Here is a 25,204-nt window from a genome sequence, read left to right on the forward strand (position 1 = left end):
ATTTATTTGTCATGTAACTTCCGTACTTAAGTTACGCCACTTCTGGTGTTATTTAAACCCAAACCACAATCTTTTCCTAAACCTAACTAAGTAGTTTTGTTGCCTAACCAAGTCGATCTATTCCTAAACATAACCAAGTAGCTTTATTCTGAAAAGACTGGTGTGGAAATTGACATGTACGTCACGTGTTGCTGGACATTCGTGGGAAAACGCGAAAAAAATACGTTGTTGAAGTGTCACGAAAAAAAAATGGGAATTCGTGTCTATCTACACAAATCAAATAAACAAAATTTGATTACATAGTGCACCTTTAATCATCATCACTGACAGCTTTGACCTTTTCTTCTTCAGTAGCAGGAACAAAAAGAAATGAGTTTAGTGACAGTACAATACATAAACCGTCGTGGGTTTATGGAAGTTTTAACCCCTGTTTACAGGTAGCACTGAGCATGTTGCTACATGGTGGTTTGATTCAACAGTGACAGAGAGGAGCTGCCAGTTGAAATGTGAAAGAACACTATATTTAAATTGTACAGTAGTAGTTGTGAAGATTCATATTTTTTCTCCATAATGTTTTTATTTAGAAAATCAAATTAACCTCATTGGGTAAACCATGTGCAGGAAGGATGTTACTAATCCATTCTCACAGTTATCTGTTTAACTCTGCAGAGTAAAACCTGGATCAGGTCATTTTACTTCAGTCAATGTTCAAGATATTAAGTACTTTTACTCAGCAAAATGATCCAGATCACTCAGTAAACCTGCTTCTTATACAGTGGGTGGGTGTTTCCCCTCATGTAGTGCTCTCATGTCTCTACTAGATGGCGGTAGAGTCGGTGGTTTCATCTGGATTACAGGAGATGTTACACACAGATCAGACCTCTACATGAATGTTGGCACCAACTATGACTTTAGACTCGATTTGACAAAATCAAAAAAGACTTGCAACTTGACATCAGTGACTTGTGACTTCACTTGGACTTGAGCCTTTTGACTTGAAAATACTTGATACCTTCCCCACACGCCCAAAGATTAAATAGTATATTATTTAAAGGTGCTCTATCCAGAGCATTAATATAGCATCAACCACTATTTGCTATGTGAAGATATAGAGGAGTAGGCTAATGTCAAGTCACTCTCCCTCTGGTTAACGCTGTTATCTCTGTCAGCACTTTTGACGTTTTTTGCACTGTTGGCGCTATTAGCTGAGCCGGCTCACCTTCGCCATGTTGAGAGCTGATGAGAGGCAATAAAGAAATGCTCCCGTATTTAGCATCTTTAAGAAATCAACTAACGTCATCTTTCCTGAATCAACTAACGACTCATTCCAAGCAAGACAACACTTAATTCCTCAGATCCAATCCAACAGCATCCAATCAAGTTGCAGGAGAGAACCATGAAGAAATAAAGTCACGTTACTGAGCGCCAGTACGAGCTAATCATGACTCGTTTAGGACTCGAAACTCATTAGTTTAGTACTTGTAGATTTGAGTGCAAAGACTTTAGATTTACTTCTTACTTGCAAACCAATGACTCGGTCCCACCTCTGTTAATCATATCTTTATTTTTGCTCATAACTTGAAAAGGCCATTTTGAATTTTCAGCAGTAGCTTTCGCAACACTTCTCGTTTCCTCCTCCTCTTCGTTAAAACCCCGTGTGCTTGAGCAGAGATATCGCACTAGGTCTTGAGCTGCTCAGGAGGGGGGAGGCGACTGTCCTCTTGGCGATGGGCAGGCGGCAGGCAGGGAGACGGATGGAGGCACTGACTGGATAACGGCATGCTGCCACCAACCTGCACAATGACAATGTTAAAAAAGAGGTATAGAAAACATGAGTAACTTATTGATCAAAGTTACAATAATCCATTAAATGCCCATCTATTCATCTTTATAAAAATATGTTTGACTTTATATACCTTTTAAAGTTGTCCTTGCCATCACCATCACTATACCTACAGTATATAGTATCTGTGGAATTCGCTGCCACATTAATATGTAAAAGTCTCATTACTTTTAGCCTGATTAGTGATCAGTGAATTGCTACTTAATCAGAAGATGTGGCTGTGACTCATGAGGACAGGCTAGGCTATATATTGTGTAGCATCAGGTATCAATTTAAAATTATGATTTGAATTTTTTTTTTTTTTAAAGGTCCCATATTGTAAAAAGTGACATTTTCATTGCTTTTATATTATAAAGCAGGTTTAAGTTCTATATAAATACTGTGAAAGTATCGAAACGCTTAATCCACAGAGAAATACAAACAGCCCCGTATTCAGAAACTGAGCTTTTGAAACAAGCCGTCAAGATTTCTGTCCATTTGTGATGTCACAAATCTACAATATTTAGACCATTTCACAGTTTTAAACATAAAAATTCTAAATGTGTCCCTGTTTATTTCCTGTTGCAGTGTATGTGAATTGCATCAGCTGACAGGAAGTAAACATGGACCCAAGCTGTTGCCTAGCAACGCAATTCCATTGAAATGTACTAAAACGGAGCGTTTCAGACAGAGGGTGAATACAGGTATATTCAAGCAGACAGCATGAGGAAAATAAAGGGTTTTTTAAACATTAAATTATGTAAACATGTTCTAGTAGAAACCAAAATACATGTAAGAACCTGAAAATGAGCATGATATGTCCCCTTTAAAACACCAACGTTTGCTTAATCACTGAGGCAACACCCACCTCCTTAAAATCTACTGAAGAATAAACAGTAAAGGAGATAATCAGAAATGACTTGCACAGTGTGAAGCTACATTAAAAAGGTTTGCACAGGATTAATACACAGTCATACAAATAATTTAATTCAGAGCGTTTCTCTCTGCCTGTAAAGAAAACTTTATAAAATAAACCTTTTGTATAAATGTACCTGTGGCGTGTTGCTGCCAGTGTTTCTCAGCTCCTCCAGGTCAGTCATCCCCAGCTTCCACCTCTGCCATTTCTTCTTCATCTCTGCCTGCACCTGCAAGCAAAGTGATCCTGGTGTACAGTGCCTGCATGTTTACACTCACTTTGGTGTCTTCTCATATAGTGTGCACACACACAGACACAGCACTTACCTCCTTGTTGACAAAACAGTAGAGGATGGCTACAAATAAACCCTGTGAAGAGGGGAAATCATTTAACTGTAATTTTGAAGCCAACGTATAAATACCATGATATGTGGTTTGTTCTGCTGCAGATACATGTAGCCTGGGTGGATACACAAAGTCCTGAGTGTACCTGGAAAGAGTTGAGGAAGAGTTGGAAAAAGAGGTTGACGTTGTGGAGGACGCCGTCCGTGTGTCCCTCCGTCAACACAGCAAAGACCACTTCATGGATCCCCAGCAGAGGGATCAGGGTCAGGGTGGATTTGGCCAGTCTGGAGGGAAAGACGCAAAACAGAAGTTGTTCTTTTGGTTTGTCCCTCTTTTGAAAATTAAGTGATGGAGCGTTGGCTTTATATCTGGTGTCTATTCAGGAGGTTTCCCACACTACTACTCCCCCAGTGTTCACTGCCTTCGCCCGGAAATGCAAGTACAGAAGTCTTAGTGAGGTATTTGTAAAATTTTTAAATAATAATAATAATAATAATAATAATAATAATAATATTAATATTAATAATAATAATAATAATAAAAAGAAAGAAATATAATACTAATAATTCGAATAATAATGCTAATAAATAGATAAATAAATAGATAAATACAATTAAATAAAATAGAAGAACATAAAATAAAATAAAATAAAATAAAATAAAAACATATCAAATAAAACAGCCACGCGTCTTACCTGAATTTGTAGTCGTTGTAGCTCATCTGATGGGCTTTCAGTTTGGATACGAGAATCTTGATGATGCGGATAAAGATGAAGAAGTTGACCTGAAGAGAGAAAAAAAAAGCAGGGGCATTCACATCCTCATTGAGATGTGAGATGACACTTCAAAACATGGATTCAAATCAGTGTATATAATAATTTAGAGCAGCTTCTGATGACAACTTTGTTCACTCTACTGTCCCCCACAATGGTCCAGGCTGGAAGCTACTATGAGTCACCCATGAATATTAATCACTGACTTCTGAAAGTCAAATATAAATATGTATGTACATATATATGTCCATTACATTACATGTTCATGTTCATGTGTGTGTGTGTGTGTTCATGGTTGAGTAATTTGAATGCAACAAGGAGTGCTAGGGGTCATGTACTCTACAAGGTGAAGGATCTACACTGTGTAACTAGACATGATGCAGATAAGATGAGAAACAACACGTGGAAACACAACGTACGGATCACAACCTGTGATGTTTCTGTTCTGTGTTCACATCGTCTGCATTCATACTGACTGGAGGGTTTAATAGGCCAGTGTTTCTATTTGTATGTGTGAGTGTGAACCAAGCTTATAGCAGTTTTACATTTTCAATTTATCTTTATTTTATTTTAGTTTTGACTTTTCGATTTCATTTTAGTTCGTTTTCAGAGTGTGTTTGCTAGTTTTAGTTTAGTTTCAGGTTGTTGTTTTTTTTAGAAAGTTTTAGTTTTTTATTGATTTAGTTTGACTTTGTTTTTGTTAGGGCCAGAGGTATGTAGTTACATACAAAATACACGGTTGGAGAACTGTGTAGGAATGGCCATAATGTTTAATGTTTAATCTTTGTGCTACTTTTGTGTCCGAAGCAATTGTGGCATAGCGCAAGGTCAAGGAAGGTCAAGTCTGTTCAATTTCTGTGGTTCAATGTCACGAGAGGTGACGGACATTCATGCTGTCTCCCTTTTTTTTGGTTTTGATATATTATAGCTAAAAAATCGAAAACTGAAATTAATTTACGTTCATTTTTATTTTAATTTAAAAAAAAAAAATGTAATCAGGCAATATGGTTTCAGTTTAGTTTTTCTAAAAGGATATAGATTTCATTTATTTTCAGTTTACTAAAAATATTTTTCACTGCTTATTTTCATTTTAGTTTGAGTTTTAGTTTACGATAATAACCCTGGTGTGAATGTGCCTGTTTGTACATTTACCAGAATGGCGATCAGGATGGGAGTGCGGATTATCCACCAGTGCGCCATTTTATCATTTATCTCCCAACACCTACAGTATAAGCACAAACACACAACAAAGTGAGCAAGTATACACAACATAAGACATAAGTGAAGATCTAATTCACAACTGAGGAACAGGTACGAGAAAAAAATGATGAACTCCTGCACACTGTCAGCACAAAATGTATTAAAGAGGCAACAATAAAAATGACTCACCTTGTGTTTTCAAACAGGTAACGTACGATAATCCAAGGAACCACAAATAACACCGGAGCGCCTGATACCAAACAAAACAGACATATTTAAGGAGAGAAGTTTCACTACACAACAGCAGGTGAATTTAATCAGTTTACACACAGTGTGACCTGTTCAATAATTAAAGAGTGAAACCATTTATTCTTGTGTGTTGTGTGTGTGTGTGTGTACCCCAGCCAATGAGCAGGTATCCACAGAAGTAGAGGTTTTCGTTGAACACCATCAGCACCAGGAGGTTGTGTAGATATAGGCCTTCCACCAGCAGCCAGTAGTAGTTGGCTCCCACACAGTACTGCATCAACACCTGGGCCACGCGGCAGCCAGACGCTGCCTGGTGAGTGATGATATTGCTTTTTAAATTTCAAGTTGTGAGGGATCAAGTCTCAGTAAATCAAGATTTTATCCACATGTGTTTTGACTTCAGTTTTCTACTTCAGCTGACTTGTATTATTGATGCATTGTCAAAACGTATGGTCAAGGTGAAGGCTAGTGATTGAAAACAGTCGTGTCTAGATGGTAACTCATGATTTGTGAAACTCTCGCGAGATGGTTGAGGTTAGGCATTGACCTCAATTGTTAAGGTTAAGAGACTGAACGTAGTCACCGTGACGTCACCCGTTAGTTTGTGGACTGTCATTTTGGAGCCTCGAGTTTGAAAGCGACTACTGTATGCCAGTAAAAAGTCCTCCTAAAAAGTGCCGTACAAAAGACAAATTATTTCTATTCTGTTGTCATATTCTACAGAAATGTTCTGTGTTGAACAATAAGATATTGTAAACATAATATGCGTTTTCAGTCCAAAATGGCGGTCGCAGCTGTTGTCAAAAAAACACTAGAGTTTCATCTCTTTGCTTCTATACTCTTTGTTTTGGCCGTCGCCATCTTGTTTTTTTGCAACCAGAAGTGACACGACAGGGTGGAGCTAAGTGCAACCGAATCCTCAATAAGACATTTTTAGGTGACAAAAATGTTATAATTCACTTTCATGAACTGAAAACACACTGTGAAAGGGTTAAAGTTGAAAAGACGAAAACACGGACAACTCCCAGATCGGACAACGCCGTGGTAGCGACCTGTCAATCACAAGGTAGCCACGCCCAAAAGCATCCCCTGCTTTATGGTCTATTTGACTCTAAATGGGACCATAATTGACTAAATGAACATCATGCTGTATTGAAGAAGACTTGAAACTAGCGATTGAGACCATAAACTCATGTTTACAATGTTTACTGAGGTAATAAATCAAGTGAGAAGTAGGCTCATTTTCTCAGAGACTTCTAAACAATTACATTTCTTTTAGCAACCAGAGGAGTCGCCCCCTGCTGGCTGTTAGAAAGAATGCAAGTTTAAGGCACTTCAGCATTGACTTCATTTCTCAGACCCGGAGGTTGCCCAATGGTTAGGATAGGTCGACGCCGTCGGGCAGCAAGTCTCGTGAGAGTTTTTGCAAGTTTTCACAATTTGTGGGTTACCGTCTAGATACAACTGTTGAAAACATTTTGATGCAATGGAAGCTATACTTTCTGTGAAGTGATACAAATGTAGAAATCCCTGAAATAATCCCTGCTTCTCTCTCTCTCTCTCTCTCTCTCAGTTTTTTCTGTGTGTGCCAACCTGATCAGTGAGTACATCTGAGACGTCCCTGTTGTCTGTGAACTCGGGAGTGTCTCGGCTCAGCAGAGCATCTCTGGTCAGGATGGAAACAGCTCGCAGGATGAACGACGCAAACAGGTTGGTGTGGATGTAGTTTCTGGTGCAGTGCAGCTTCCTGCAGACGTCACAGTGATGTTAAACACACCAGAACAATGTTTTACAAACAGTCACACTGTTAGACATGTGACTCACAGTGGGTGAAACTTCAACACTCCCTTTCTTTTATTTGAGTATGGAGGTTTTGTCATGGTAATGTGTTTTGCTGTAATTATATTTTAATTTCTTTATATGGGAGGAAATGTGTCATCAACACTTTAGAGAATTGAACTGCAACTGCATGACAGGATGCTTAAAGGCTGTACATAAACATACTGGTTGTGGAGTTGCTAGCTCTAGATTACAGTAATAATTACCTGTTTTTAACAGGGGGGAGGGGGGGCGGACCCAGTTTGTTGTCACCCGTGATTAGTGAACCAGCCTTATCTCTGACTCTTTTGGTTCTGTATTTTTTAATATCACCCCCCAGCTATATAGTTTAGAAAATATTAGATCCAAGACAAAACTGACAGAAGGACGGGACTCACAAAAAGTCACAACTACAAATCCGTCTTCTACTTCAGCACCACGGACAGCGCCGTGGATTTATCAATAGAGTGCTTCAGGAATGAGTCCTAAAACCAGGAAATGAGTTATCATTTTAGCACTCCCGGTTTCCTCATCTCGAAGTCACTGTTTTTTTTTGTGTGTTTTTAGTTAGATGCCTGAAATAAGGTCTGTGGTGAACACAAGATGTAGAGATTTTAACGTTTAGTTCTATGTCAGTAAATATCCCATTCATAAACTTTTACGTGTCTTACAAAAGGCGGTTGCTAACCGTTAAATGAGACGACTAAACGTCATCATGTCGAACACTAGTCTGCCTGTAGTTTAGTGGTGCTGACGTGAAGTCATGTGACCGTGGTGTAGTTTGATTCTAGCGTTATAAAGTTAGCTTTTTACTTCTGCCGATTGCATTCACGCTTTAAAAAATCATGTTCATTTGTGAAGATTATCTCGCTGAATAAAACGTGTAAGCATCATAAACATTTGTTTGCCGCAGAGTTTATTTTCTGCAATATTCCAAAACCCAATGGAAAAATCCCATTATCTTTTTGTCGAGGGAACCGGGGCGATGCTAAGTTCCTGGTTGGCCTACAAAAATACGTCACTCTATGCAAACTCTATATGAAGCACAGTTAGGCTACTGATATTTCAGAGCCTTAGTCGGGGCCATAGATGCTAACTTGCACAAACCTCAGTCAGATAAAGGATTAGGCTTAGGCTGAAATAATGAGATAACAAGACAGGGAAATCCAAAAGCAGAAAACAGATTGTAGAGAGGTACCTGAAGAAGAGCAGAATAATCAGAGCCAGAGAGAGACTGGCCAGACTGACACAGTAACCCACTGTGTACATGACTCTGAAGGAGGCTAAGATCATCAGCTGCTTCCCCTGTACACAATACAAGAGTGGGTTAATGCACACAGAAATATAAAGTGTGTGTGTGTGTGTGTGTTTGCGTGCGTGTGTGTACCTGAGCTTCCTGTTTGCTGCTGTCAGCATTGCACTGAGAATGGTCCATCCGGGTGCGGTTCCTGGTGGTCCACTGACCGTCAGCACCACACTCACGCAACACAAAGCCATCACGCACTAAACAAACACACAGCAGAGGATGAAAAACACACACACACCCTTGATCACATATAGTACACACACATAAAGTGAGAGTATCATCATTCCTACCTTGGTCGTACCAGGGCAGGTACCAGGGACAGGGCACCTGGACTGTAGAGTTTGGTTTCCCATCTGGCCAGCAGGCGTACTGGTCAAACATACGAGCACAAAACACTCCTGAGGAGAGGAGAGGAGAGGAGAGGAGAAGCAGGAGAGGAGAGGAGAGGAGAGGAGAGGAGAGGAGGACTCAGTTAGTATACATTAGAGACAACAATATGTGTGTGTGTAATCACAGTTTTACAATGTGTAAATACTGTGGTTAGTCAGTGTAGCTAAAAATGTTACCTTGTGTTCTGGGTTCTGTACTCATTCGGAGCAGACATTCATTCTCGTAGCGGGTCCATTCCTCCAGTGTATCCTTCATATTCTTCCCCGACACACACTAAACACACACGCACACACACACACACACACACACACACACACACACATACACACATATACCCATACTTAATATCAGTCAACACTTTAGCAATTTGTACTTTGATTATATTTTGACATTATTTTTTTTTTTGTTCTTTTTGTTATTTAAATCTCTATCTATCTATTTATCTATCTATCTATCTATCTATCTATCTATCTATCTATCTATCTATCTATCTATCTTTCTATCTATCTATTTAGCTGACAGAAATATCAGCCAATTAGACTGTTGTCAGGCTATTAAATAGTTGTTATCGATTGCTATAAAGCTGCCTTCACATGTTAAGAAATTTGCTCATCGCCCACCGCGAAGTATAAGGGGCAGAGCCTTGCAGAGGCAAAGCGCAGTGTGTGTATAATATGCTTTGAAAGGTCGGCGGCAAACAAGGTCAAAGTTGAAATAATTTGAACTTTGAGGGCAGCACTCGCTGGCAATTTTCGAGCGGTGTGCCACGCCAATAGTCCGCCTATAGTCCGGCGGCACCGCTCTCCCCATAGGAAAACAATGGCACAGCCAGAGCAGAGCCATTTTACTGCTGATCATGTGTGGGGGCGGCTTAAGCACCACAGATGTGGGTCAATAAGGGCCTACTACACCCAATACTAGGTTTTTATCATCTATTCACATCGTAAACCACCGAAAGAAGATATAAAAGACAGCGACCTCTAGCGATCGTAGTAATTATGACAGGAGCAGAAGAGGAAGTCAGGCGCTGGAGTATGGACAAACTCCTTATGTGGTGGAGGTCGGGGACGATGGATGGGTCGCAGAACACAGGGTTTTCACTCAGTTTTACAGCGTGTTAGTACGTGTTGCTTTTAAGTTTTGCTTTCACTTTTACAATGCAGTAGGCGTAGTAGGCCCCTACTGACCAACATCTATGGTGCTTATAGTGACTGATAACACCTGTTTATTAGCCCGATAACTGTCGAGTTGGGTACATTTTGAGGCAATTCATTGCGGGACTAAATTGCATGACATTTAGCTATGTGTACTCCTTGGACTCCTGTGGTGTGAAGCGTCACAGCGCAGCTTGTTTCTAAGTTACTAATGTTGTGTAGGAATTTCAAATAACCTTTTTAGACTGCCAGACAATTTCCTTCAAACATAAAACCTAAGAGGACAGAACAGGCGACGCTCACCTCCAATATTATGCACATTAAGGCAAGATACGAGCTGCTGCTGTGTCATCAGTAAAATGTCTCTCTAGACAGACACATACCAGAGTCCTGTGGTGGAGGAGGAGGAGGAGGAATATGTCAGAGGCCTTCATCACTCAGATGTGTGCCAGGGCTGCAGCCGGGAGATCATCTCAGAGCTTTAGAGGACACCACAGGGTCACTGAGAGGTCATCAGAGGTCAAGTAGAGGTCAAAAGAGATAAGTAAGTAAAAATCTACAAGCTTCTAGTGTCATGAGGTCTTTCTAGTTGTTTGTTTGTTTTTCCTGACCTGGCTCTCTGTCCCTGCTCTCTTACCCCAGGAAGCCAGGTACCCTCCTCTCACTCCCCAGACCTGCCATCCTCAAACCGTCCACTAGATGCCCTCACACTTCCTTGCCAGTCCTGGTCACCTGACATCCCCTGTCACCTAGAACACCTGCTCCCACTTTCCTCATCAGCTCTGCAGGATACAACCGGCCCTTTTCCACCCTCTCCTTGCCAGTGTACCTTTGCTTTTGAGCCACCAGAACTGGACCCTGACTCGGATCCAGACCCAGTAACTGAACCTGGCCACCTACCTCTACCTACCAGTAAGCCTTTATATACCTTCATTAAATCACTGAACTGATCCTGTCTGCCTGCTTTGTCTGCGTTTGGGTCCGGCTCAGCCATCAGCAGAGGTGTTGATTCAAATGTATGGTCATTTTGGAGGCTGAAGTTTGCGGTATTGTTGAATTGTATTGTGTTATCCGGTGTTTCTAATATTTACTTTATTTAGTGGGTTTTTAGTGGATTTGCGCTGCACTACATTTACAACTGTGTTGTTGAAGTGATTTGCAGTTTTACCTCAATAGATTAAAAAGGATGTAAATATTTTGTGAAAATCAGCTTTAAACATGAACTTTGTTAGGCTTAGGCAACAAATCTACTTAGTTAGGTTTAGGAAAAGATCGTGGTTTGGGTGAAAATAACACCGGAAGTGCTGTAACTTAAGTATGGAAGTTATGTGCCAAATAAATAAATCAACTTGTTGCCACACGGGACACAAACACCGGTGTCCTGGGCGAAGTCCTGCGTTTATTGACTCACTCATCCAAAATGATTTCATGCTGACATCACTGAAATTTTTTTTTAATTTGTGTCTTTGTACACAAATCAATACTTTACAATTTCGTGACTATTTCACGAGCTGCTGTGGGACTGGGCTGAAAGATAATAAACCCTTTCCATTCGAATGAGCCTCTTTCCGTGTTTAATAAGCTTCAAATGTTAACTATTTCCTCTTAAATGAGACAACTCCCTCCACATTAGGCATCAAACCAAGAAGGGGAAATGTGTGTCACATGAGGAGAAGAGAAAGAACGGTGATGAGGTTTTTTATTTCCTTCATCACAAACAACAAAATTATTTTTCCAAAGAAGAGTTCAAAAGTTTTCTCTTAATGTCTGTATGGACATTCTGCTGTTTTTTTAATTTTATGTTTCTACTAGAACATATTTACATGCTGTAATATTAAAAACACTTATTTTTCCTCATACTGTCTTTATTTACTCTGAAACGGTCTGAAACGCTCTATTTTAGCACATTCCAACGGAATTGCGTTGCTAGGCAACAGCTTGGGTCCATGTTTACCTCCTGTCAGCTGATGTCATTCACATACACTGCAACAGGAAATAAATTGAGACACTTTAAGAATGTTTACGTTTAAAACTGTGAAATTGTCAATTTATTGTACATTTGTGACATCACAAATCCTGACAGCTTGTTTCAGTTTCTGTATACAGGTTGTGTGTATTTCTCCGTGGATTGAGCATTGTGATCATTTCACAGTATTAAGTAGTAGACCTGCTTTATAATAAATAAGACACTGAAATCTCACTTTTTACGACATGGGACCTTTAACTCATACTTTCCCTTATTAGGTTGTTCACTAAAAGGAACAGGATTCAAACAAATGCATCTGCTGTCTGGCTTTGCTGTTTTAGATTTATTTCTCCACTTATTTATGTAGGTATTTCCTTTAATTTGTCACCTATCTGTACTGTCAGCATTAAATCACAATGTATTCAGGCAGCATGAGGTGTATTTTGCAGGGTCTCAGGTGTCAGTGAATTCTGCTTTTCTGATAAATCTCAGAAATCCATTGACTTGATATCGTGGCTGCGTCAATTACAGGGATATGTATGCAGGGAACTATAACTCACTTTATACTCTTGCTGTGACAGGCTTGTTCTGTAATGAATGTGGACTTTCTTTCTGCTTTATTTTTCACTCTCGTTGTCCTTTTTCTTTCCTGTTTCATTTCAAGTACACACCAACAGCAAGATCCCCTTTGGTGAAACTCCTAACTGAAATAAATAACAGCTTCTTTCAATAACTGTAGCGTAACTAATGTTTTTATTCCATTACTGATAACCTCAAAAAGTAAAATATAGTGACAAATGGTCACTTCAAGTTATCGGAGCCCACAGCAAATTATTAATTGATGATTTGGTCATTAATTGATTGTTTTTCAGCGACTCGTGTCTGACAAGTTTATTATTTATCTCACTCATCCCAGAGGTGGATTCAGTGTGTTGCTCAGTCTCAACAGTGAGTCCATCACACTGACAGTGAACTTTAAAGGTACTCCTCCTTGACCTAAATCATTTTGATTGTTATCACTGTCTCACCTTCAACCCAATTTTTTATAAGCTGAGGACAGAAGCTGTACCTCTACAAGTGACCATTTGCAGAGCTCGAGCCAAAGATCCTTTGTTATACAGAACGTGTATTGTTATCCATATGCTTCTTTTAAAAAACCTGTGAAGTTATTAAAGGTTTTGTTTACCTGCTTCCATTTGTGTTTTCCTGTCACTTCCATTCACTCTGCCAGACATTTACCATATTATCATATTACAATCAACGATTTATCATTCAGAAAGAAAAGGCATCGGCTACCAAACACTGGAGACACAAAACACGAGATAGAGGCTGCACAAACATAACAGAGAAGAAGAAATGTGGACCTCACCTTTGGGAGTTTCTGTAACCAGACCCCAGCTGTGTAGGTGAGAAGGAAAAAATAAGCAAGTCTGTGTCCCGAAGTGACCTGAGGTGAGGGAAATCACATTATGCAATCATGGTTTACTGTAAGGCTGACAGACATCCACAGAGACACTATCTCTCTGTGATCTGACACACTCATCACACCTCTCCCTCTTCCCTCCCCTCTCTCTCTCATTGACTTTCTCTGCGGTAAAGTCGCAAGTACTAAGGGTGGAGTAGCCTCTAAACCAACGTATATATAAAAGATATTATTTTATAGGTCCTACCACACTCTAAAGAAAAAATCTGTAGAAAAACAGATAATGTCCTGGCAGAAAATTACCAGGACATTTTCTGTTAAGTTTACGGACATTTTCGTCAACCCTAAAACGGAAATTTCTGTTGATTTACAGGATGTCCTCCGTACCATTCACTGACACTTCTGTTAATCCTAAAACAGAGAATTCTGTAGATTTACAGTATGTCCTCAGTACCTAGCCAAATAACAGGCCCAACCTTTACATTCTGGAGGGAAAACAGACGCCAACGCTAGCATTTGTACATTACCTGTCGGTCTCTGTGGACCACCTGAGGCTGAAACTGGGGCTAACTCTACCTGACGTCTACTGAAGTCTAAAATATAAGCATTAATAAAACGTAAATTACAATATCAAACTTGCGTTAGTCTCAAAATGAGTCAGCAAAATATTCCTAGTGTATCTGGTAACGTTAACGGTCGACAACAACTGAACTAAACAACGTTAAGTCCTTAACATAAATCAATTTAGTTGGACATTAATTGTTGATTTTTTTAACACAGAAGTGTGAGAAAGGTTTTTCCACATCCGAAATTTGAACTAAACTTTGCCGTGTGCGATGGTCTCTGCCTCTTCCAACTTTCGCGCGAGCGAAGGTTCTTGTTCCCACAATGCAATGCGTATTTTAAAATAGGGGTAACAGTCCTGTGAAAAATCTATACAGAAAATTCCTTCATATTAAGACGTTACACTGGCCCGTATTTTTACAGACTTTTCTTAGAGTGCAGGAAAGCAACCTCAAAATGTGCCTCTTGATGCATATGATGATGTAGCCTGATAGTGAAGCTCTGGACCCTTGTTGCATCCTATAATCTTCTCTAATAAAATGCTATAGTGTAAATCAATCACAACTGGTGTGGAAGTCAAAAGTCCATTACTCTGGTTTCTATAGCTTGTCCCATAAATTACATTACCTGGTTCTACTTTTGTCATGTGGGAATGCAAGGAGAGAAACCACGTGGTTGTGACGTTTGTGGGAAAAGATACACAGCAGGGAAATCTGAAGTCAAACATAAAAGTCCACGCGGGAGAGAAATTGTTCTTTCCGGTTTGTTGTGAAAGAACCACAGCAGTTTGAATTGTCTTTTATTGTTTCATTATCTTTTATTGTTATCGTTCTCTTGTGTTTGGTTTAAAATATGTAAAATGTTCCAAATTTTGTCAAAGTTGTTTGTAAATGAGAGGGAAGGGACTGTGTTTCCCAAACATCTGATACATCTTTATTATATTAAAACTGAACACACTGCACATACAGTAAGGGAATATATCTGTATTTAAAATGTGCATTTTGTGTATCTAATCAATACATTAAACTAAGTCATCTTGAATAATAGATTGTATATTCAGAAAGTCTAATGGAGGAGTGACGCCAAGGTGCGTGGCAAAGCAGCGGGATGTGATGAGTTGGGATGTGAACATGAACGTGTTCGATAAGAATAATAATAATAATAAAAATAATAGTGTGATACCGTGAAACTGTGATATTTTCTGAGGTGATTATCATACCATGAAAATCTCATACCTTTACAAACCTACTTCCACCTACACAGTACTCGCATGGACGAGTAGCGCGCCTAGTTTCTGGGTCTATTTGTTCTTGTAGACATCAGTGCCCCCTAATGGTTGGAAGATGAACTTCCAAAAAGAAGCTCTGATGGTTGATTTTCATGTAAAAATTCAAATTTGACAAATAAACACACTTGCACCACTAAGTGTGGTTAGCACCTTGAAGTTTAAATGTAAAGTTCTAGGGAAAAAAAGCAGTTTAGTCATATCGGATATAGCACAGGACTATTGTGCAGTGCACCAATATAACAACCAATGTAGTATTTTATTTCATTACACAGCTCTATAATTGAAGAAGCTTCATATAGATTTTTTTAGTATGACCACTTGAGGGCAGCAGAATATCTTTTTTTTGATATTTCCATTGGGCAAAACACTCTTATAGCGCTCTGCTGTTTCTTTTTATTCCACTCCTCTGTTGCAATACTTCTAGAGAGAATATTATATTTGTATGAAAAATGTGTGTTTAATCAGACTTCTCCTTTAAATTTGAACATTAAGATCCTCAAATCTGAGATTTTTTTTTGTCATGACCTCCATCTGACATTTTCACTATGTGTGATTTTAGATGTTATAGCAGCAGCATCTATTTCATTTTTTCATCTCTTCTCGGTCGGTAGCTGTTCAGTGAGTTGAGAATGTTACTCACTTTTAACTCCCACCAAATGTGTTGTGTTGCTTTTTGAATCTCTCTATATGTTTACCTAACCTCTCTCATTAGGCTGCTGTCACCTCAAACGAGCTTTAGCCTGATTTAAAAGTGAAAAGTGATGAGAGTTTCTTATCGGTGCTCAGCTGGGAGGCTCTCTGCTTGGAATGTAAGGGAGGGAAATGCTCTTTTCATCTGACCGGGAGCTTTATCAGCAGGTACATTCGCTCATACAGTATGTGCCTCACCAATGAGCTAAAAGGTAGATGTTCCACCAAAATACACACACACACACACATGAAGTCATTTTGCCAGTACAACCTGACCCAAGTGATCCTTTCGCTCACATTTTTGTGTACCTATCTGCATCCTCCCTTTACTTTCTCATTGAATTTTGAAAGAGACAAACCGCAGTATTATTTATGATCACTTCTTCTTGAACAGAGATTAGTTAGATCTTGTCTTAAAGGTACAGTGTGTAAGATTTGGTGTCATCTAGTGTTGTGTGGTTGCAGATTGCAACCAACTGAGTAACCCTCACTCCTCCCTTTCCAAGACTGCGGAAACGTGAGCCGCCGAGTGCAAAACCCTGGTAACGCCGTTCGCCTCGCTCAGAGGCCATCCATACCATAATAACACTACTCTAGGAGCAACGGAAGTCAGATGGCGTCTGGCGGTATCACGGTTTAGCAATCTGCGGTTCACGTTACCGCAGTTTCACAAGCGTGTCGGAGAACTACGCTGGCCTTTAGGCAACATATAAACGTGAAAGGCTCTCTCTAGAGCCAGTGTTTGGTTTGTCCGTTCTGGGCTACTGTAGAAACATGGAGGAGCAGCATGGCGGACTCCGTGAATTCTAAGGTAACAAAAACACAACGATTCTTAGTTTCAGGTGATTATACACTAATGAAAACATACTTATGAATATTTAAAACATGTCAAAGAAAAATACCATTTAGTAGAGCAAATACAAAACCTGATAATCTGGTTATTCTGTCTGTTGTACCTTTAATGATATTCTTTAAATGGGATGTGGGGATACATAATGTATTAATTTATTACATAAAACACAAACGTGTCAAGTGCATCTCCTTCCTCATAAAACATTTGCAAAACTGATTTTTTAAAAGTATTTTAAATCCAGAGTTGTTTGCTATCAGTCTCCTTCTTTTCCTGTTTTTGCACAAAGGGCCATGACGCTCCTTTTCTTTTGATTCCTGCCCATTTCCATGTCAAGAAGCCAAATAAATTCATTATATCACCATCTGATGTAGCTATTCTTGTCTTTGTCAATTGAAATGGTATGACTGATCGTTTGTACATTCTGAAAAACTAAAATAAATAATAAAATGAATAATTAATTAATAAAATAAAAAGCAAATAAAATGTGTTAAATGGAATAACAACGATATGTATCCATGGATTTCTCAATGGTACGCCCCGGGCGCATGCCTTACAATACTATCCAAGTGCGCAAAGGATAATCTAGATATTATTTATTACACTTATCTATGATATTATTATTTCAGTTACTGCCCATAATGATTCAGACTCAACCCAATGCATTATGGGATATATCTTGCCTTCGGACTATGCACACACAGTTATGAACCAAGAACTGTCAAACATGTACTTATAGATTGCAACGAAGATAGAAAGGAATTCATATCAGGATTAATTGATGGAACATCGGGGAATCTGCTATAGGAAAGACATCAAGCACAGTACACAATCTTCTAATTAATTATTTAAAACCAACAGAAATAATAGAGAGAATTGAGTTTTTTTGTTAATTTCATTTATTTGTTTATTGTACTGCAAATCTATACTGCTCCACACTTCAGTCCAGTAGCTGGCGGTAACCAAAGAAGAAGTAGAAGAAGAGATCTCAAGCTAGTATGATATGGCTGGTACCGATGGATTCCGTAGGTTTTCTAGTTTCATATGATATCTGTATCTTCACTCTTTAAAGGGACTATTTGTAACTTTCAGAATTGCTGCTTAACAGCGACACTTGTGGCCATGAAGTCAGCGAAAGTCAGCGTCGGGCCCGCGCTTGCTCGCTCTAAATATACCTGAATGAGCATCGCTCAAAACAGTGAGGCGACACACGTCAGCTTAAACCACAATATCACTCTATATTTCACCTGCTTGGCAGTAATGTTAGCTGACCAGACGAAGGTCTCTCCATGAACATGATTTAGATCTGATCCTAGTGTTGGCTTTTCCTGCCTCACCCTCCTGCGCCCACAGGGAGACACCGGCAACCGGAGCCTCTCCTCCGCTGCCTGCTTGCCTTCACTGACACAGCGCGCACCAACAGAGGTTTTCCGTGTCTTGTGAAGTGACGAAGCTCCGCAGAGAGAAACGTGAACCGTGACACCGGCACCCGGTGTCTCCCTGCGGGTGCAGGAGGGAGACGGTAACGTTTCTCTCTGGAGGAGCTGCAGCAGTTATTTCTGCACAAACGTCCACTGTACATTCACTAGATATTCTCAGAGCTAAACTAACTCTCCTGCAGTGTGGAGTGAGCGCACATTCACGTCTAGAGGTGGAGCGAGTACGCGAGAACGTGCGCTCTGTCTGAGTGAAGGCGAGCAGGCAGCGGAGACGAGGCTCCGGCCACACGCGAGCGCGCATATGAGAGCGCGCATGTGTCCCGACCCGGTACATTTATACGCTTACAAAGTTACAAACAGTCCCTTTAAAACTGAGCCCGCTAAAACCTGAAAATCTCAAGTTGCGTTAATGCTTTAAAGAAATGAGTGGCATTAAAACAAATTTGTGTTAACACATTATTATCACGTTAACTTTGACAGCCCTAAAAATAATAGCAAATAGCAAAACGTTACTGACACAAAGTGAGAGAGGAAGAACTGGGCTTTTTTTAGGAGGAAGTAGGAAGATGTGAGTAAATCAGGTATGTGTGTTGATTATAGTGGAAATCAAGAGTTTCTGTGAAGGGGGGACCCTGATTAGGAAAATGTGAGTCTGTGATGGGTGTGTGTATGGATAACAGTAAATGGCAGGGTTAAGAAATAAGTTCCTGATAGGGTTTTATAACGAGGACTGTGCATCGAAATAAAACTCAGGAGGGAGAACGTTCTTTTGTAGAGTTTGGTAGAACATGATTCCTGCTGAGAAAGTTTCAAGCAGACAAACCTGTTATGTATATATATATATATATATATTATCATGGTTCTGTAACTTTGATTCAGAGAGAAACCTTCTTGTTGAATCCGTTCCTTTGTGGGTCTGTTGTGGTTTAGATTTGGATTTAGATAAGTTGCTGTTGCAGGTAAGAAACCTCGGTGAGTTTCCGTTCCCACTGAGTGGACACAGTGAGCCTGTGTTGTTTTCAGGGAGGAGGGGGGATGTGCTTTCTCTTTCTGACTTCAGGTGCCAGGCAACCTCACTGCCCTTCACATTCCCCAGTATCGGTCATGTGACCTGCAGCGTTTGGCCTGAGCCAGCGGAGCGTGACCGGAGAGACTCACAGAAAGCCTTTTTTCTGTATTTTTTTTTTTTTTACAGTCAGCCAGGTTTAGGTATTTGATGAGATTCAGTTTCATCGTGGCCTCAGGAAGCTTTGGTTTAGGCCTCTGTGTGCTATATCGTTGTTGGTGGTTGATTCTCGTTAAAACATGAACATCTCACTTAGTGTTTCATCTGATATGCTACCGTTTGTAAAAAGGGAAACGTGTGTATTTATGGGTGGCTTTGAAGTACACCTGTGTAAGAATCAATGATTAGCTCAACGATGACCAAACATGCCTGAGGGTCTTCGACAAGTCACTGGAACAGCACGCAGGAGACTGCTCACTGGTAAACATGCTCAGCCATCATGATGCTCTGGCACGCCTCTGTGGAAAGAGCTCACTTTATGTGCTTTATGTTTTGTGCTTTTTTAGTTAGTGTTATGTGTAGAACGGCAACGATTAATCAATTAATTAATTAGTTGTTAACTCGTAATATAATTGCCAACTATTTTGATAATCAATTTGAGTAATTTTTTATAAAAAAAAAAAGTCAACCTTCTCTGATTGCAACTTCTTAAATGTGAATATGTTCTGGTTTCTTTACTCCTCTATGACAGTAAACTGAATATCTTTGAGTTGTTGACAAAACAAGACATTTGAGGACGTCATCTCGGACTTTGGGAAACACTGATCGACATTTTTCATTAATTTTCAGACATTTTATAGACTAAACAACTAATCGATTAATCCAGAAACTAATCGACAGATTAATCAACTATGAAAATAATCGTTAGTTGCAGCCCTAGCTTGGACATTAAGTATGAATCACTGATACATGCTTCATATGTTTTTGTTATGACCATTTTTCTGTAGTGGTGGGCATCTTGTATTGCTTTTAATATTTTATTTGACTTTTTTGTCATTTGTCATTGTTTTGTGTTGTTAATTAATTTCCAATAATAAATATATACATACATTTGCATAAAGGAAGCATATTTGTCCACTCCCATGTTGATAAGAGTATTAAATACTTGTACTAAATACTAAATGTGATTAATTTGCGATTAATCATGATCAAATATTTTAATCGATTGACAGCCCTAGTTTTTAAATTTTTTTTTTAATCAGCAAGTAAATAGTTGTATCCTAAATTACTAGACATGATTCAAAAAATGCTGCAATTTTACTAAAAAAAAAACAAAACACAGATAAAAAATTAACTTGTTCTGCCAAATGTACAAAAGATATTTCCTCATTCACTTCCTGAATATCTTGGTGGTAGGAAACCTTTGTGTATTGAGGCCCGTAAATGACTCAAAAGCCACATAATCCAGCTGCAGACTGTTACCGAGTGATTTGCTCTCAACTCCCGCCTGACCAATGAATGCACCAAGCCCCTTCTGACTCATCACAGTGTTCTCTGGAAAACAGCATCTCTTAAAGAAAAGCTCAAATGTAATCTCCTCTAATAATAATCAGAATTTCTAATGAGCTCTCATCTGTAGTTACTGTAATCATGACCAGATGTCAAGCTTGTCCTTTTGTTAGAGGCGACATTGATATGGGAGTTAAGAGACAACAGTTGGAAAGTAATGTGATACAGCACAGAGGGAATATTTACTATAAGATGTTCATGAATTTTTCAAGTCGCTTCCTTTGTCAGGTGTGGCTGCATGTGTTTAAAGGCTTAACTCGTGTCTGTCATGGAAACTGATGGGTCTTTTAAATGTGTTAGATAACTACTGCTTTGATGCATCTCAGCGTTACATAGAGATCACAGAGATGAGAGGAAAAACAGATTAAATGGAATATCTCTAGGAAACTGCCCTACGACTTTGAGCAAAAAACACTGAATGCTTTTGCCAGGCACTTCTAATTTTACGAGTTGATCTTGTTCAGTGGCCAAAAGTAGAAGTCTGTGGTGATACGGGGCAGCTCCCGCTAATGAATAATTGTAAAAGTATGTGGCAGGGTGTTGGAAAGAAGTATATGTAAGCTCAGCCAAGCATCCAGTGATAACTAAAGTCTGAAGGGGTAAGAAAAGGAATAAATCATGTAACCTGCCTGGAATGGCTCCACTCCTCTGTGCTCATACTTCTCACCTCTGCCCGTTAACTGATCCTGTGGCTAATTGTTTAGAGCGTGTGTGGTTAAGTTGCCGGTTGCCGGTAACGTAGCCCTCGGGATTGAATGTCAGGGTACTCTTACGAAGGCACCTGGATAGGACGTCATTTTTGTCACCGGTTCACTGACTCGTGCAGTGGTGAATACGCTGTTAAATCTTAAGAATGAGCAAATTAGAAGATAATTTATGTTTGAAATGAAACAAGATATGCAGTATTAAAAAAAAAACAGTCATGTTTATTAAAAAAAAAAACACTTGTTGGATACATGTTCTGTAAATAACACACAAAGATCATTTCTGTTATGGATGAACCCTTTTGTTCTCCGTCCGTGCTCACTGTAAAGCCACCCCTCCCCATCCCCACCTTTACCACACTGCACTAAAAGCTGCGTTGAATACAGTTATCATCCGTCTTGACAGTTACAGGTGATTAATGATAATCTTACTACAGTATTTTACAACACATAATCCCGGTCGTACCATTTAACACATCCAATTCTTCCATTTTGAACACAGCAGTGCGTCATTATGAAGGTGACGCATGAAGCAGTCATGGCGGTTTTTATAAAAAGTATTCAGTGGTAAACATTAAGAAGCCAGGGCTGTATAAAAAGTATATACTGATTGTGACAATATCATTTAGCGTGCTGACCTTAAAAAAAGACTAATAACACAATTTTCTTTTTGTTTTGAAACATGATTAAAGGAGATTTCCGCTCCAATGTCCTTTCAGTCTCTGAAAACAAAAAGCCAAAGTCAGAGATTCTTAACATTAAAGGCAAAATCAAACACATCCTTCATTACGGAGTCTCCTTGTTTCCTTGAGCTCTCTTCCTCCCTTCAGTTTGGTGTGGAGAGCAGCTTTGAGATTCACTAATGTCTCATTTTCTTTGGCCTCCATTCATACATAGTCTTTCCTTTCCAACCCCGGGCCACCTGCGGACCGCGAGGCAGAGTAAGCCATTCGTGAAGGGTTGTATCTGGTCTCGCGTGGCGGACAAGAGCAACAGAGCAGCCCGCCACCAAGAATCAGGAGGGCGGCAGCTGCCCAGCCGATGTACAGTGCGGCGCCCAGCTCCCTCCGCTGAGCGTCCGTAAGTAAAGGGTTGTAGAAGTCCCTGATTATGGTGTTGGCCGACCAGGAGACGGGAATGAGCTGCATGACCCCGGAAACAATGAAGAAGACCCCGGCGATGATCATCACCTTGGCCTTGGATGCCTCGTCGTCAATGCAGTTGGTGCACTTGGCCCCGGCGATGGAGATTAGCACTGCCAGGATGGCTAACAGGACGGAGATGACGGTGAGGGCGCGGGCGGCTTGCAGGTCTTGGGAGAGGGCGAGCATGGAGTCGTAGACCTTACACTGCATCTGGCCCGTGCTCTGGACCACGCAGGTCATCCACAGGCCCTCCCAGATGATCTGAGCCGTCACGATGTTGCTGCCGATGAAGGCCGTCACCCTCCACATGGGGAGGGCGCATGCCACAATGGCAATAATCCATCCCGAAATGCACAGGGCGATGCCTATCAACTCCAGCCCCACAGACATACTGGAGCGTCTTCTTCTTCTTCTCCCGCTGCTGAATGTGTGTCACACCTGAGAGGAGATCACAGAAAGGAGAAAAGTCAAGCAGAGACCCAACTAGTAATTAAGTTAATTTCAGGCCTCGCATCTGTGAGTGTGTGATGATCTGTTGCCTCAGCGTCACCAGTATCCTTTATAAGGCAGATCAGGTGGAGGGGAGGAGTCCTTGAAGGAGTCGACATCACCAAAACAGGGGGAAGGACCTGGACACACTCTGCTATCAGCTTACACGGCCAGCTTCACAATGGGCCTGGCCACAAAGAGGCCTTTTACAGCTGCAACGCACGCAACTATTGCACGTGTTCTTATAACCAAAGAAACAGTTCTCAGGTGGATTAAAGCTTATTGTATGATAGAAAATAAGTTTTTAATTTTATGAACTGTTGCAAGAAAGAAACTATGTTCTTTATCATGCTGATGAAACAAGTTGTAAATGGGATCAGACCTTTTCAGAATCAGCAGTACATTCAATAATCACTGATAAACTCTTGTTCTTATCTTCAATAAAGGCCGGCCCACACTAAAAGATTTTTCATATCTTAACAGATGTTGAAAATGTGAGAGAGTCCACACATAACAACATGTTATGTTAAATTTATCAGTTTTGTTCCTGTAGTGTGTGGAGAGCAACGATTTGGCCAGAACACCTCTTGTTGTTCACTAACATGAACAACAAGAGTCCCGACTCTCAAAACTGAAAATCTCGCAAACTATCTCGCGATCAAACGTGACCTTAGAGTAAACAAACATGGCGAACAACAGACAGGAAGACTTAATGTTAGTTTTTGCGCAACTTTGTACTGAAAATTCACAAAGAAAAAAGAAAATGGATGGATGAAGTCATGGAGAAACGTTATATTAACACTCGTGTTGTTGCCACAAATCAACAAGTTGGTCCTTCATTTTTTAGGTCTATCTTACCGCTACTTTATGCTTTGCGTTTGCATTTGCCAGCCGCCATGACGGCAGTTGTCCTTCCGCTTCAGTCAGCTTGGTTCTCAATTGTTCTTTCCCAAATGACGTGTCATCGCTCGGGTTCCTCATACACAACCGGATATCTGATCGTAAATATTGAACATGTTTAATATTTACGATTTGAGATTGTGCGGCCAGGATGGACTTCCGAGCCGATCAGGGATGTAAAAAACACTCTTAACATACCTCACAGGAATATCTGGAAAGATAATCTTTAGAACCATCAAAACATCGTGGCTTTGCTGACCGTTGTCGGGACGGGGGAATCGGGCACAAAATGGGCTTGATTCTCGCGTAGTTTGTGCCCGGCATAACTCATAGATCACTTCCTCATAATTATCCCAGGCTTCTCTCTGTAGGTCTGATAATGTTGCTTTTTTTAAAAGTGGCTAATAAATGAAGAATGTCTGACCTTCGTTCATCAGTAACACGCTCCTAACCTTTTTATCACCACTGTGTAGTGAAAACCTCCAAAACGCTCGCACTTCAGCATGTAAAAAAAAAACATTTATTTTTTGAAATCATACAAAGAGGTTCATAAGACCAAGGATAGGGGAACTTTCTGAGGGCGTGTGTCCATATAGCGTTTTTGTTTTTCAGGCAGAAAAGCGCCAAAGCACTGGCAGGGCACTGGGGAGCGCTTCAACGCAGCGCTTCATCAAAAAAGCTTTCCCACTGCGCTTGGGTTTTGTTTCTGCTACAAAAATATCTTGGCAACATCTCACCACTCTAACCGCCGTTGACAGACCAGCATCGCCCCTTTGCTATTTATTATCTATTTGGGCTACTAGCTATTTGTTTGACGTTGTTTTTTTCAGATATGCTCACGGCACGTGGAGAAAACAGACCAGACGCTGAAACTATCGCTAAGGTTCGTCCTGTGCGAACGGAGGAAAAGACGCGGGCAGTGCTTCTTAGAAAATTAGTTGATTTAATCGCCCGATTTGGAAAATTGAGTTTCTTCACAATGAATCACACAAAAGCATCACTTTAAATCTTGTGTTTCCCAGAGATGTGCTCATAAGTTTCTTACAAATAAGTCATTCAGCATAAAAAAAACTACTAAAGAAATCTTAGTCAACTAAGACCAAAACGACAGATTAGTCAACTAATCGACTAAGAGGGGTCAGCCCTACTGAAAAGGAACGCCGGTGACGACACCAGCGGCTTTTTGAAAAGTTCAGATAA

General features: G+C 40.1%; 2 protein-coding genes across 4 annotated transcripts; both read right to left on the minus strand.

Moving 5' to 3' along the window:
• Positions 1-1,309: 1,309 nt before the first annotated feature.
• gipr (gastric inhibitory polypeptide receptor) lies at positions 1,310-13,431 on the minus strand. Of its 3 annotated transcripts, none has more exons than XM_037775872.1 (15): positions 13,307-13,431; positions 10,355-10,473; positions 8,994-9,090; positions 8,718-8,825; positions 8,509-8,624; positions 8,320-8,426; positions 6,897-7,050; positions 5,454-5,613; positions 5,244-5,304; positions 5,007-5,076; positions 3,777-3,865; positions 3,228-3,366; positions 3,065-3,106; positions 2,875-2,967; positions 1,310-1,793 (listed from the first exon to the last, which is right to left on the minus strand). In XM_037775872.1, exons 2-15 carry the CDS (start codon positions 10,403-10,405, stop codon positions 1,680-1,682), a joined length of 1,401 nt encoding a protein of 466 aa, XP_037631800.1. In that variant the 5' UTR covers positions 10,406-10,473; positions 13,307-13,431; the 3' UTR covers positions 1,310-1,679. The 3 variants fall into 3 exon arrangements, 2 of the variants coding, with proteins under 2 accessions (XP_037631800.1, XP_037631801.1); XM_037775873.1 differs by lacking the exon at positions 13,307-13,431 and adding an exon at positions 10,583-10,667; XR_005207640.1 differs by lacking the exon at positions 3,065-3,106 and having other exon boundaries at positions 1,691-1,793; positions 3,160-3,366.
• Positions 13,432-21,671: 8,240 nt separating this feature from the next.
• On the minus strand, positions 21,672-23,154 carry LOC119490766 (claudin-3-like). Its single transcript, XM_037774219.1, has one exon. It carries the CDS (start codon positions 23,003-23,005, stop codon positions 22,358-22,360), a length of 648 nt encoding a protein of 215 aa, XP_037630147.1. The 5' UTR covers positions 23,006-23,154; the 3' UTR covers positions 21,672-22,357.
• Positions 23,155-25,204: the final 2,050 nt, after the last annotated feature.

The sequence above is a fragment of the Sebastes umbrosus genome, chromosome 7 (assembly GCF_015220745.1).
Source record: "Sebastes umbrosus isolate fSebUmb1 chromosome 7, fSebUmb1.pri, whole genome shotgun sequence".
NCBI lineage: Eukaryota > Metazoa > Chordata > Actinopteri > Perciformes > Sebastidae > Sebastes > Sebastes umbrosus.